Source organism: Geotrypetes seraphini, chromosome 10 (assembly GCF_902459505.1).
Source record: "Geotrypetes seraphini chromosome 10, aGeoSer1.1, whole genome shotgun sequence".
NCBI classification, from domain to species: domain Eukaryota; kingdom Metazoa; phylum Chordata; class Amphibia; order Gymnophiona; family Dermophiidae; genus Geotrypetes; species Geotrypetes seraphini.
Genome location: NC_047093.1, coordinates 86,886,146 through 86,900,892, shown reverse-complemented (window position 1 = coordinate 86,900,892; position 14,747 = coordinate 86,886,146). Strand labels below are relative to the sequence as shown.

General features: G+C 41.7%; 1 protein-coding gene across 9 annotated transcripts in view; it reads right to left on the bottom strand.

Moving 5' to 3' along the window:
• Positions 1-14,747, bottom strand: part of ASTN2 (astrotactin 2) — a 1,902,914-nt gene that overhangs the window by 578,764 nt on the left and 1,309,403 nt on the right. For 8 of the 9 annotated variants that reach the window (XM_033961675.1, XM_033961676.1, XM_033961677.1 and 5 more), the window contains one exon: positions 13,994-14,182. In XM_033961675.1, coding sequence (XP_033817566.1) covers positions 13,994-14,182 — 189 coding nt within the window. Of the gene's footprint in view, positions 1-13,993; positions 14,202-14,747 lie in introns of all 9 variants that reach the window. The other variant, XM_033961683.1, reaches the window with a different exon arrangement.

Below are 14,747 nucleotides of genomic sequence, written 5' to 3'. Positions count from 1 at the left end.
AAAGCGTGTTCTGTTCCATAGCTCTTCCTGTTTTCTATTTATTTTTTGTCCTACGGGAGATTGCAGCCAAGCTCGAGAGAGAGGGAGGAGGAGTTAACAGAGCCAGAGCCACAGGTAACGCCTAACATGATTGGTTGCACAGCGTTCTGTGAGCAGAGGAACTCCTTCCCCTGTAGCGCTGATTGGGTGGACGTTCTATTCCATTCTGGCTGCACAATTTGAAATGATTCCTGCACTTGCATCTCGATCGCTCTACAGCGATCCATGGAATCGCTTGTGGGCATGCATCCGATCAGATCATTTGAATGCAGGAACTGTTGTGAATTGGTCACCTGGAAAGACAACGATCTGGGACACAGAGTTTAGTGAATCTAGGCCATAGTATGGTAGGAGATAGAATGTCAAACATTATCTGGCAGGGATGACAAGACATAGGGGTCCTTTTACTAAGGCACGCTAACCGATTTAGCACACGCTAACGACTAGTGCGCGCTAAATGCTAACGTGTCCATAGAATATAATATATAGCGTGTGCTAAATCGTTAGGATGTGCAAAATCAATTAGCGTGCGCTAAATCAGTTAGCGCACCTTAGTAAAAGAGAAGGATAGTTAACAAAGCAAGTTAACATGCTGTCTCTTCTGCCTTTTGCATCATGAATATATGAAATACATGCTTCGTCAGTTCTTTTCATGAATGCTGGCAATTCTAAATCCCTTGTAAAGATTCCTACTAATAGCTGGTTATTGGTATGGCTTTACAAAAACATCTTTTTAATTCCTGGCATTAAAGGGTTTTCTGCCATGCTTCCAATGCAGCAAATTAAGAGCTTCTGTAACAGCTGGTATCTTAATGCTCAGTGAGTTTCTTAAATCTGTATAAAATAGAGGTAAACTGCCTCTAAATTAATAAATTTCTTCTTCATTAACCTTTTCCCCTCCTCCATTACATAAAGGTCCAAATAGTTCTTTATCCTGTGAGTCTCCCCCTTTATCTAACCTCACCATTCACACTTAGTCCCCCCCCCAGCTGTGCTGCAATATGCTTTACAATATTTTCTCATATTACATCTGCAGGGAGACAAGTTGCCTTTGTAGCAGTTCTTCTAAAAATAACTAATACCAGCCCAATCCAGTGTATCACATCTGGCAGTGGCTTTTATAAACCCTCACAATTCATTTTCTAGATTGAGAAAGTGAGGAATTGACAAGTGGGTAGGTGGGAGGGGGAGGTGAAGAAGGAGATGACAAGAAATGCAGTGAAAAATTCAGATACAGTACATGCACCAAGAATGTGCGAGTCTGGAAAAGCAGGAAGGTGGGAAGAACATGTCCAGAAAGTCTGAGAAGTAAGCTTTCCTTTGCTCTGTCTCTCCCCACTCATTCTAACCACATTGGCCCTGATTCACTAAGGGCACGGATCGGATCCGATCCATGTCCGGGGGGGCTGATTCACGAATCGCTCTCATGGTCTGAACATGCTTAAAAGAGCAGTGACCTTTTTTTTAAACTTTAGCCCAACAAGCCCGTGGTTTTAACCCACTTTAAACCCGCGGGTTAAAACCACGGGCTCGCACTGTGGGGGAAGGCCGGGACAGAAACAGGGCAGCACTTGGGGCAGAGAGCAGGAGAGCCAGGGGCAGAGAGTGCAGGAGATTCACAGCAGAAAGTCAGGGCAGAGAGCAGGAGAATCGGGGCAGAGCAGGGCAGCAGGAGAATCGTGGCAGAGAGCAGGAGATTCGGGGCAGAGCAGGGCGGCAAGAGAGCTGGAGAATCAAGGAGAGAGCAGGAGATGCAGTCCGAAACCACTGAACGACTGGTCCCCAGCAGTCGCTTGTTGTTAATTGGCCAGCCCAGTCGGTGTTGCAGTTTTTTTTTTTTGTGAATCCCTGCCTGCCTACATTTGAATGCTGTTCCCCCTCATTTGCATGCCAGGATCGGAGGATGATCCGTACAGAAGTTAGTGAATCGGGTTGGAGGGAAATCGGGTCGCAAAGGGGTCGCTAAGTGGTCGAAACTTGATCGGTAGGCTTAGTAAATCTAGCCTATTGTCTTCCCAGCTGGGCATTATAATGGGTAAATAAAATTTCAGTAAGGAAGCAAACCAGATAGTTTTACACCTTTGTTCATCTCTGTGTAAATCCTGTGAATTTGCTGCAGTTTTACATTTTAAAGAAAGTATAAACACACAATCACACACACACACACACACACACACACATATATATATATATATATGTATCTATGGTGCTGGAGAAGACTTTTACGAATCCCATGGACAGCTAGGATCAACAACAAAGATGTTCTTGATCATATAAAACACACAAAATATAGGTTCCTTATGCAATTGGTTTTGAATATACCTCGAGGGAAAGACCTCAGAAGCCTGCACCAACCACAGAATATTTAATTCTTGCGATGGTTGAAATCAGCAGGACAGGTTATCTATCATCGGTCACAAAACCCTCTACACACCGATTACCAACTTAAATTTCTGGCATCTTAATCGCTTTTACTTTATAGAGCGCTTGGTGTGTAAAAATGAAGTGCACTTATCTGTTTAAAGAGTAAGGCCCGACGGGACCCGTTTCGCCAGGCTAATGGCTTCGTCAGGGAACTTTTTTGACCACTGTGAAACAACAGAAACAAGACAAGTGCTGAGCCAACAATCAGGCAACAGAACAAACATCCAATTGTCTCTACAGTTTACTGTGAAATCGTACTCACTGTATTCAGTCATGAACACACTTCAAAAAATGGCGCCGGAGGTGAACTAACGCCACGCATGCGTATTCATAGCCATTCAATCATGACGTCATCAAGGACGAAGTGAAAAAATTAGAAAAAACTAGAAAAAAGCATGCCAGCCAATATTCACGTTCAGACCAGTGAGTTTTACTGTACTGAGCTGGAAAATCCATCTGGCTTCTCTTTGCAATAATCTCATACAACGATCACCCCCCCGCTCATACAACGATCGTTGTATGAGATTATTGCAAAGAGAAGCCAGATGGATTTTCCAGCTCAGTACAGTAAAACTCACTGGTCTGAACGTGAATATTGGCTGGCATGCTTTTTTCTAGTTTTTTCTAATTTTTTCACTTCGTCCTTGATGACGTCATGATTGAATGGCTATGAATACGCATGCGTGGCGTTAGTTCACCTCCGGCGCCATTTTTTGAAGTGTGTTCATGACTGAATACAGTGAGTACGATTTCACAGTAAACTGTAGAGACAATTGGATGTTTGTTCTGTTGCCTGATTGTTGGCTCAGCACTTGTCTTGTTTCTGTTGTTTCACAGTGGTCAAAAAAGTTCCCTGACGAAGCCATTAGCCTGGAGAAACGGGTCCCGTCGGGCCTTACTCTTTAAACAGATAAGTGCACTTCATTTTTACACACCAAGCGCTCTATAAAGTAAAAGCGATTAAGATGCCAGAAATTTAAGTTGGTAATCGGTGTGTAGAGGGTTTTGTGACCGATGATAGATAACCTGTCCTGCTGATTTCAACCATCGCAAGAATTAAATATTCTGTGGTTGGTGCAGGCTTCTGAGGTCTTTCCCTCGAGGTATATTCAAAACCAATTGCATAAGGAACCTATATTTTGTGTGTTGTATATTACATGGTAGAGGTCCTTGACCATTTTTTCATTTTAAGTAGTGAGTCGCTTGATCATATAAACCCAGAGTTGTCCCTGGAAGGCAAGATTACCAGATAGAAACTGACCTATTTTGAACATGTGATGAGGGCGAATTCACTAGAAAAGAGGTGCTGCTTGGAATGGTCAGTGGTAAAAGGAAGCAGGAGAGACCAAAAACCTGTTGGCTGGATACCATCAAGAATGACATGGGCATAAATATCAAGCAATTGAAAGAAGCCATGGAAAACAGGGAAGCATGGCGAAGACTGGCCTACAGAGTATACAAGGGTCTGACACGACTGAATGGATAGAAGTAGTATACAATTGCTTGATGTTCATGCCCATGTCATTCTTGAGGTATATACACACATGAGGTCTGACAATTAAGTTTGTGAACTCATTTTAGAAAAAGTGCTACATACCTCATTGATAAATATCCCTATGGTCACCTTCAAAGTACTCCCCTTGGGAAGCCATGCACTAATGCCAGCGCCTAGTCCACCTTTCAAAGCAATTTTGGAACTCTTTCTGGAATGCCAATCAGAAATGTCATTGTATTAACCTTGATGTCCTGAATGTCATCAAAATGTCTTCCTTTCAATATTTTATTTATCTTTGGATAAAGAAAAAAGTCATTGGAGTCCAGATTAGGTGAGTAGTGAGGGTGTTCCAATACAGTTATTTGCTTTCTGGCTAAAAACTCCTTCATAGACAGTCCCGTGTGAGCTGGTGCATTGATGCATGAGCCATGCGTTTTTTGCGGAAAGTTCATGTCGTGTTTAACTTTTTCACGCAGCCTTTTCAGCACTTCCAAATAGGAAACTTAGTTAACTGTTTCTCCAGTTGGTACAAATTCATAATGAACAATCCCTGATATAAAAAAAAGGTTAGAAACATCGTTTTGACTCTTGATTTGCACTGGCAGAACTATTCTGGTCATGGAGAATTGGCTGACTTCTATTGTATACTTTGACGCTTTGTTTCAGGGTCATAGTGCTACACTTAGGTTTCATCACTAGGGATAACATGGCCTAAAACACTGTCTTGCCTCTCCAAAAGATCTTGGCAAATTTTGACTCTCCTTTTCAAGTTTCAAGTTTAATAGTTCTTTTGATTAATCGCTTAATCATAATTCTAAGCGATGTACAATTTAAAATACATTCAGTGGGAAACAATACATTACAGACTTTAAACAATAACATAAAGTTAAAAATAGTCCAACATACTCATGACATAAGGCAACAAAAGGAAACGAAATACAATTCATGATAGAAAAGCAGAACAAAAAAGGGAAAATACATGAGGGAAACAAATTATGAAATATAATTAAAAAAAACAATGGTATAAGAATTAATAGATTAAATATCAAAGGCATCTTTAAAAAGGAATGCTTTTAGATTACTTTTAAATTTTCCCAGGTCATGCTCATTTCTTGGGTAAATTGGAAGGGCATTCCAAATCTGTGGAGCGGTTACTGAAAAAATAAACTGCCGTCTTGTGTTGATAATCTTGAGCGAAGGAATGGTTAGTAAATTTTGTTTGTTAGATCTTAAAGCTCTACTTGGATAATATGGGATTAGTAGTTTATATATAAATGCTGGAGTTTTATTGAGAAGAGATTTAAAGGTGAGCAAGCAAAGTTTATATGTTATCCGATGAGTGACTGGAAGCCAATGTGCATCTTTTAAAAGAGGTGTAACATGATCGAATTTTCTAGATTTAGTTATAAGTTTAATAGAAACGTTTTGAATAATTTGAAGGCGTTTAATTTTCTTTTGTTTATCAGTGAGCTCCTTTGGGACCATTTTTGCACACACCTTTCTCATGCCAAGGTTTTAAGTTATGATTGTCCTGTTTCTCTATCAATGTTTACTTGGTCTACCAGGGTTTTCTTAGCTGACGATTTTGATGCACAATTCGACAAAGTTTTGCAATGTTTTTCATCAGTTCTGCTCGTTACTGGCCATCCTGACCTTTCTTCATCAGTGATGCTTTCTCTCCCCTCAGAAAACAATTTAATCCATTTGTACACGGCCATATTCTTCATGGCATTATCCCCATAAACTTGGACTAACATGTCCCTGATTTCAAGTCCACTTTTGCAAAGTTTAACAAGAAATTGAATGTTTGTTGCTCTAATTCAAGTTCCGATATTCTTGTGCAGGCACACAAAAACACGAAACAACAATAACGAATGCCACTCAACAAGACACCGCCACATGTCAACATGAACACAGCTGTGAGACACTGATATACCAAGGTTATTAAACCTTACCGAGTTGTTTGTATAGTGCTGCCAACATAAACGCACGAAGGCAAGTTTGCGAACTTGTCAAATCTTATATATATATGGAGTACTCCCCGATATTCACGAGGGGGTTCCATTCCAGGAACCCCCGCGAATATCGAAAAACCGCGAACATGGTTTTTCGCCTGGGGAGGCAGGAGAGGGCAGCTAGAGAGGCAGGAGAGGGCAGCTGGAGCGCTGGCGAGTGAAGGAAATCACTCATGGTATGCTCTGACCACCTCTTCCTGCACTGAAGTCTGACTTTAGCACAGGAAGTCCAATCGGAGAATACCACAAATGACCGGGACCGCGAACTGCGAATGACCGGGGGAACACTGATTATTATGCAACTCATTTTGTCTAAGTGTGTGTGCGCGCGCGTTTGCATGTGAGTGGGTGTGTATATTTATTTATTTATTATATCTATCAACTGCAGCAAATTCACAGGATATTGTGTATGGCATTTCTAAGATGCAATTTTCAGAAAAAAGTGGCACCTAGTGGTTGACTGACAACTGCACCAACCAGGGCCTAGAAGTTAGGCATCATTAGGCACCATTTATAGAATAAAGCCCATTGAACATATTCTATAACAATGCACTTAACTTTTAGTAATGTTCATTAATTATTTCTATTTCTATTTCTATAACGCTACCAGACACATGCAGTGCTGTACAGAGTCACAAAGAGTAAGAAAACAGTCCCTGCTCGAAAGAGCTTACAATCTAAACAGGCAAGACAGACAAACAAGATGTCATGGATACAGTTAATGGGAACGGTTAATCAGCTGGCTGGGTTGGTGGGCAAAGAAGTAGGGTTAAGGATTGAAAGCTTATCAAAAGGTTGGTTTTCAGTCTGCTTTTAAACAAGGGAAGGGAAGTGGCTTGATGGACAAACTTGGGTAATTTATTCCAGGCATAGGGGGCAGCTAGATGAAAGGAACATCACAAAGCATTGGGTAATTTATTCCAGGCATAGGGGGCAGCTAGATGAAAGGAACATCACAAAGCAAACCGATCGTGTGCCGATCAGTTTGCGACCCGATTTTACTCCAGCCCGATTCACTTACCTCTCTGCCGATCCAATTCTGATCCACGCATGCAAATGAGGGGAACGGCATGCAAAGTAGGCAGGGATGCAATTCACAACACAAATTTTGTGATCCGACTGGGCTGGACAATCAACCCAAGAAGCGATTGCTGGGGACCAGTCGCAAATGTCCTTTCCGACTCTCTAGCTCCATTGCCGCCCTGCTCTCTGTTGCCCCGAATCTCTCCTGCCTGCCACCCCGAATCGCCACCCTGCTCATCCCCCAAATCTCTCCTACCTGCCGCCCTGCTCTCCTCTGAATCTCTCCTGCCCTTCCCCGCACAGCGAGCCCGTGGTTTTAACCCCCAGCTTTAAAGCGGGTTAAAACCACGGGCTTGCTGGGCTAAAAAGTAAAGTTAAAAAAAAAAAAAAGTTGTGGCTTGGACGGGTCTTAGATGCATGCGCAGATCATCTACAGATGGGCTGCGCATGCATCGGGATCGCATTCCTCCGATCGCCCCCATTTGAATATTACTAGTTGAAGAATCCATCGGACCTGCCCGGATCGGACACAGATCGATCACGATCGGGCAGGTTAGTGAATCTAGCCCAAAGTCTGAAATTTGCAGTGGAGGAGAGGGGTAATGTTAAGAGTGACTTATCTGGGAAATAGAGTTCTCTGGGTGGTGTAAGTTGTGCCAATTAGCATCAATTAAGAGGTGTTAATTGGCCATTATTGGTGCCAGTTAGTCTAATTAGTCAATTAAGTTGTGAATGCACATCAGCTATGGACACCGATATGTACGTATAACCTTAGGTGCCATATACAGAATTCGCCCAATGAAACTGTTTGCAAAATTAAATTATATAAACAACATTTATTAGTTGAATGAGTGATATTCAGAATAAGAGGCTAGAAGTTTGTTTAATTTTCAAATACTTAACCCAGGAGATCTGCTGCCTTTCTAATCCTTGTTCAAAAGACATCAGAATATGGGCTTACAAGAAAGCACTGTAAGTAGAGTGTGAGCAAAAATGTAATTTAAAAATCAGATGAAACAGGAGGGGGATAATCATACGGGGAGGGGGACACCGTTGCCTTCATAATGTGTACGAGCCTCCTACAGCTTTCTCTGTCAGAAAACCAAGTGTGGCTCATTACTGGCCCTGAAGTACAAATTGGAACATTTTCCCCTCTCCTCCACAATCAAATCTTTGCTTAGGAGTGGGCTATTCAAAGTGCAATCTGAGAAGGCCAGACTACAGACAGAAGTAACTCAGCTCTATGCCACTATGTGCAAGAAAAGTCCACTCCATTACTGATAGGAAATTAAGGCCTTGGAAACTGCAGTGGAAAAGAAAAAAAAAAAAAAAAAAAAAGGACAGCACACTGATCTCTTGATGTGCAGAGAGATCTTGTGAAGATTACAGCTGTCATAGAAGGGCTCCTTCTAACCAGCGATTTTCATGAATTCTGGGCATGTCGATCAGGAGTGAATGAGACATGTGTCAAATGTTTTTAGATTTGTAGCCCTTTATTTGTTCTTAAGACTCATTGATGATTGCAAGATTGTTCAAACAAAAATTAAAATAGATGGCAAAAAAAAATAAAAAATTGCCTTCAGATCCTGCCAATCAAACTTTTGATTGGGCCCCGGCTTCTTGTGCCTTTCAGCACTCTTCAACCATTTATGAACCAATAAGTGTCTTTTTCGCTCCTTTATCCATCTCAGGCTTTTCAGCCTTGGCAGAATTAACACTTTCCTGTCAACTAACATCAGGGATGTTAATGTCCACACAAAGAATCACTATTACTTACCAACTACTCGTAAGATTCAAACACTGCATTGCATTGTATTGTGTGTTTATTTATCATTTGCCTTATACAAAGCGAAATACAAATCAACAAATATAATAAATGTCATTACATGTAAAACCATTGCATTGGCTGCAAGGAATCTGAAGCATCGCCTATAACACACCCCAAACCTTTTCCTGGAGTACAACACTGTCACAGCTGTTTGAGCTGGTATCTTCCACATTGACGTGAAATGCACCATCTATTGCATCATAAAGTTCACTTTTTCCTTAGGTTATTTGGGGCTTATTTTCAAAAATGAAAAATGTCCAAGGAGTGACATACAGGGGCAGAAGGTTGTTATTCTTGCCAAACCCTTCCAATTTGCTATTTTGGAAACCTGAATTGTAGATGGATATCTTTGCTGTTCATCTAAATCTCAAGGGAGTGTATTAGAGGTGTGGAGTGGGTGGCACTAAGGAAGGCTTATGACTTGGTCATTTTTCTAAATATACAACACTATGCAAGGGAATTTAAATTATCAAAGGTGACACAAAATACATTGCACTCTGCCTCTGGCTTACCGGGAGGGGAATTCCATGCTGCTAACAGGAACGCTGCTGGTGTCAGATTACACACCAGCAAGCCACACCTCTTTAACTACTCCCACACATCTGACATCATACAAGATGTTACTACTGAAAACTTGCTCCCCTTATAACTGAAACCAGTCTATTTCACTGTTTAATCCTGCTGGGGCCAGGGTATGCCACTGAAAAATAAACTTGTGTTCCTGATATAACAGATACTGCACAACATTACCTGTATCCTTATATGCTCGCATTAACACAGTGTATTTTACATCCTCAATCATGTGATTCTGCTCTAACCAATGAACAACTAAGGGAGCCGACACACGTTTGCATCGAATGTTGCTCAAATGTTCAGCTATGCGAACTTTAATCATGCGACGAAGCAATTAAGATGGTGCCCGGAGCAGCTGTATTGATTATTACCCACCATTACAAGATAAGTTATTCCTTGTTTTGTTCCTGTGTTTACAGTGATGCAGCACAAGTTTTGTTGTTAAGGTGGGTGAGACTGTGAACCACTATGATGGTCTCTCTACACAGCTACCCCGTGATTTCACTGGGATAAAGTTGTGGGTCTGAGTGTTCACTAGGTGCTCCAGCTGACTGTAGCAGTTTATGAATTTAAGTTAATGTGTTTGGAACTATAAGGTGACCAATGATAGTGTTGGACATTTTTCTGCCATAATTGAACATTTAAGAATACGCACAGGGCACAGTTTGGACATCTGAGTCTAGCTTTATTTTAATAATGAATAAGTGCCATAAAGGTGGCCACACTGACCAGATGACCACTGGAGGGATATAAATATGACCCTCCACACATTCCCCTAGTGATGACTGACCCCCCTCCCACCATCCAAAGATGTGACTGAAACAGTATATACCTGCCTGTATGACAGATTCAGATGATATGTCCAGTTCTAGTAGAGTAGCAACAGGTCTCTGAAGTAGCCTAGTGGGCAGTGTAGTGGGTGTTGTAAATACTACACTTATGATGGGATCTGTGAGCCTTCCAAAATCAACCCTAATCCCACTGTACCTACATATAGGTGAAACTGGCAGGCATAAGAACTATTGATGTGTTGTAGAGTTGAGTCTAGTAGGTTTGGGATGGGTTTTGGAGGGCTCACCATACACTATAAGGGGTTTTTGGTGAGATGTGTACCTGGGCCTTTTTATGTGAAGTTTGCTGCAGTGCCTCTTAAGGTGCCCTACTTTTCAGCTGAGACATCTGTGTGCCCAGTCTACTAAAAATGCTGACCCCTCCTACATCCCAATAGCTTATTTTGGATGTGTGTGTGTGGGGGGGGGGGGGGGTTAAAAATATTTCAAAAAGAACACATTGAACACACACGCATCCATTTTTGCAGAAAAACAACAAACCAAGATAGATATTTTGCAATTTTGAAAAAGGGCACGTTTGGTAACTGGATTTTTATGTGTGTTCTGTAAAATGGCTAAACTCTAATGTATTTGTCATATCGAAAATGGCCTTCTTTATATACACAGTAGGAGTAGTACAATAATGTGGAAACCAATATTTACATACTGATTACCTGTGTGATCATTTTAATGGCATATACATGCATAAATGCCAGAATTCTGCTTAAGCACTATTCCGCACATATGCATATATAATCTTACAGGTAGGCATATACAAACAGTAGGTAGGAGTCTAGGCAGGATTTACAATTATGTACATAAAATACTATAAGCTACATGTATATATCATGCATTTAGATGCTCTATACCTAGTATAATGTGCTTACACCTATACGATAGGCACATATTTTATCTGCTACACTAGCATTCTACAATGGAAAGTAGGCACTTATTTTACTTTATAGAATAGGAACCACACAGGTGACCTGTTACAGAATTTTGCCCTTGTGTAGTACTTTTACCTGAAATACAGTATGTGTAGGCATTCCTGAGGCAGAGTTTGGGTGAATAATGGGTGTTTCCTCTCAGAATGATGGACAATAAAGTTTTGCTATATAAAGTTAGCATTCTCTATCTTATGCGCAGACACACATTCTAAAACATTGCACGCCCAACCTTGGAATCCAGCGCACAAACAAGTTGCATATGTAATTTATGGAATAGGGTCAGTTACATGCATATCTTAATTAGCTAATGACCTACGTGCCAATAATTGATGCTAATTATTGCTAATTGTCATTAATTAGCAGTTACATGCATAAATACCCTTAGTCAGTATTCTATAATCTTGCATGCAAAATGCAGCATGTACAACTGCAAGAGAATGTGGATCTGTTAGGCATGAGCAATTACAGCAGCTATTTGGCTGAAATAAGTGCTTACACCTAGAGTTATTTCTCAAATGGTCTAAATCACTATTTATATTTAGAGCATTGTATCCATATACCATATATCTTCACTCTAAGTTAAAACAAATTTTCATTCAATTCAATTCTCTGTGCTTTTGTATATAAATCTTCATACACCAGAGACGTAAGAAACACCACGCCACCGCCCAATATATGATTGTTCTTAGCGGAGAGATTTAGGTGTTAAATCCTCATAGAGGATAAGCATGCAAATGAGGAATTACACTAGAACTCTATATAAGAAATTGCACGCACAATTGCTGTTAAAGAATCCATGTTTAGGGCCAGATTCAGTAAATGGTGACCAATTCTGAGCTGGAAAAAAAATCTGTGGTACATGCTAGTCTATAAAGGGAGATCTGGGTTGAGCATCCTTTATAAAAAAAACTACATAGCACCAGTTTCCACAACCAAATTTGGGCATCAGGATTCATATCTGCTGAAACTAGGTGTAAATCCTGGCACTCAGTTTAGATGTGTATCTGTGGTATTCTATAACACTGCTTGCTCCGGAACGCCCTGGCTGGCCCATGCCCTCCCCATGGCAATACACTATTATTCCCCTCCCCCCTCTTTTACAAAACCGCGCCAGAGGTTTCTAGCACTGGCTGATGCGCTGAATGCTCTGTGCTGCTCCGATGCTCATAGCACTGGCACTAAAAACCTCTTGCGTGGTTTTGTAAAAGCGGTGGGGGATGGGATTGGGGCACCGCATGTAGAACAGCGTGTAGCAAGACGCATATACAAATTCAAAGTGGTGCCGATTGACATCAATAATTGATTTAGGGCATTAATTAGCTCGTTACCCAATTTAATTGTATGCACATCTCCGAAGTGCTACCAAATTTAAGTATGCGCATTTGAGCACCCTTTATAAAATATGGATGTTAGTGTGTGGCATCCTGGTGCCCAGTTTTAAGTGAACGTTTGAGAATTACCCCTACTCAATGTAAAATAAACTGGGGCATTTGCTCATCAGAGTGTATTTAAGTGTGGAGAGGTACTTTCCATTGAGTTATTTTATAAAAGATAGACAAGTGTGCAAATTCCCATTATATAACAGGTAGGTGCCCTGGTAGAAGAGCAATTTTCAAACTGCCTGGATACAATTAATTGTAAACAGAGAAAATACTTTGGGTATTTTCTAGCCATAGCAATTTTCAAAAAAAAGTACCGTATTTTCACGCATATAACTTGCACGTTATACACGATTTTACAAACCGTGTGTGTTATACGTGTGAGCGCGTTTTACAACTTTTTTTTTTCAATCCAATCGGCATCCTCCCTGTGAACCAGCATCCTCCCCACCGCTCACGTCACCCCCCTCCCCCGCGATCCTACATCCCCCCCAGCACCGCAAAACATCTCTTACCTGATTGGGCACCGGCACCAGCACCAATGCACAGGACGTGCCAGTGCCCGAAGATCCTCCCTCGTTGGTTTGGGCTGGGCTGGGCGGTGCGGTGCGGGAGAGATCCTCCTTCTTCCTGCGCCGGGCTGGACTAGGCTTTGAGCATTTGCGCATGCTCAAAGCCTACTGGTCTCGCTCTCTCAATAATCTCGGAGAGAGCGAGACCAGAAGGCTTTGAGCATGCGCAAATGCTCAAAGCCTAGTCTAGCCTGGCGCAGGAAGAAGGAGGATCTCTCCTGCACCGCCCAGCCCAGCCCAAACCAACGAGGGAGGATCTTCGGGCACTGGCACTGGCACGTCCTGTGCATTGGTGCTGGTGCCGGTGCCGGTGCCCAATCGGGTAAGAGATGTTTTGCGGTGCTGGGGGGGATGTAGGATCGCGGGGGAGGGGGGGTGACGCGAGCGGGGGGGGGGATGCCGGTTCGGAGTAGGCGGGAGGAGGTTTTAGCATGCGCGGTATACGCGTGTGCGCGCTATATTAAATTTGTTTTACATAAATTTGTGTTCCCCGCGCGCTATACCTGTGTGCACGTTTTACACGGGTGCGCGGTATATGGGTGAAAATACGGTATATGGCACTTTTGCATCCAAATTTTTCTGCAGGTATGATTTTTACAAGACACCTGCAGAGTTGAAAATACTCGTACAAGCTATTTGCATTATCTTCTGATTCTACTCAACATACACCCCCAAGGAAAGTCTTCCTCAATCTGGTTATCCTGTCATCCAGGCTAAGTGAGGACAATTTATAGCTGGCCAGTTTATCTGGATAAATTGCTAGTTACCAGCCTAACAGCTTTGAAAGAGACACAATAAACGGTATAAAACATGTACACACATAGAAAATGTCCGTGAAAGGAAGATAGATGAAATTTTAGCACCATACCGGAAAGTCATCTGGAAAATCTGGCCCTGGTTAACGTGCTGTGTTCTGTTGCTAAAACCATGCAGCATCTCCCCAAACAGTGTATCATTGAGTCTGGATTCTGGTTTCAGGCACTTAGGGCCCTCACAGACATCAGATAGCATAAGGCAAGACTTGCCATCTGGAGCCAGTTTGTACTCCTCGACACAGCTGGAAAATACAAGAGAGACTATTCAAAATACCACTAGGAAAAACAGAAATACAAACAAGACACAGTGTAATAAGCACTACTGCAGCAAGGCCAGATTCAGGTGTCCTCTGTAGAGAAAAAGCAGCAGGTGTATAGATAGCAAGTTGAATATGACAGGAAAAAGGGGTAATTATAAAATTGGTGCTAATATTTGCATTCCAGCTATGTGGGTAAATGAATAATGGCATATACTTACTGATTCTTGATATACGATTCTAAAAACCCAAGCGTAAACATATGTATGTGCATAAATGCCAAAATCCAATCTAAGGACTCCTTTTACTAAGCTGCAATAGTGGTTTTAGCGCACCGCGGGCTAGATCTTAACGCCAGCATTGAGCTGGCGTTAGTTCTAGCCGCGTAACACGGGTTTAGCGTGCACTAAAATCCTGCATGTGCTAAAAACGCTATCGCAGCTTAGTAAAAGGAGCCCTAAGAGTTATTCTATAAATATTTGCATTACTTAGGCAAATATATATAGAATCTATTTTCCTTTATAAGAATAGGCAGCACACATCTGCCCTC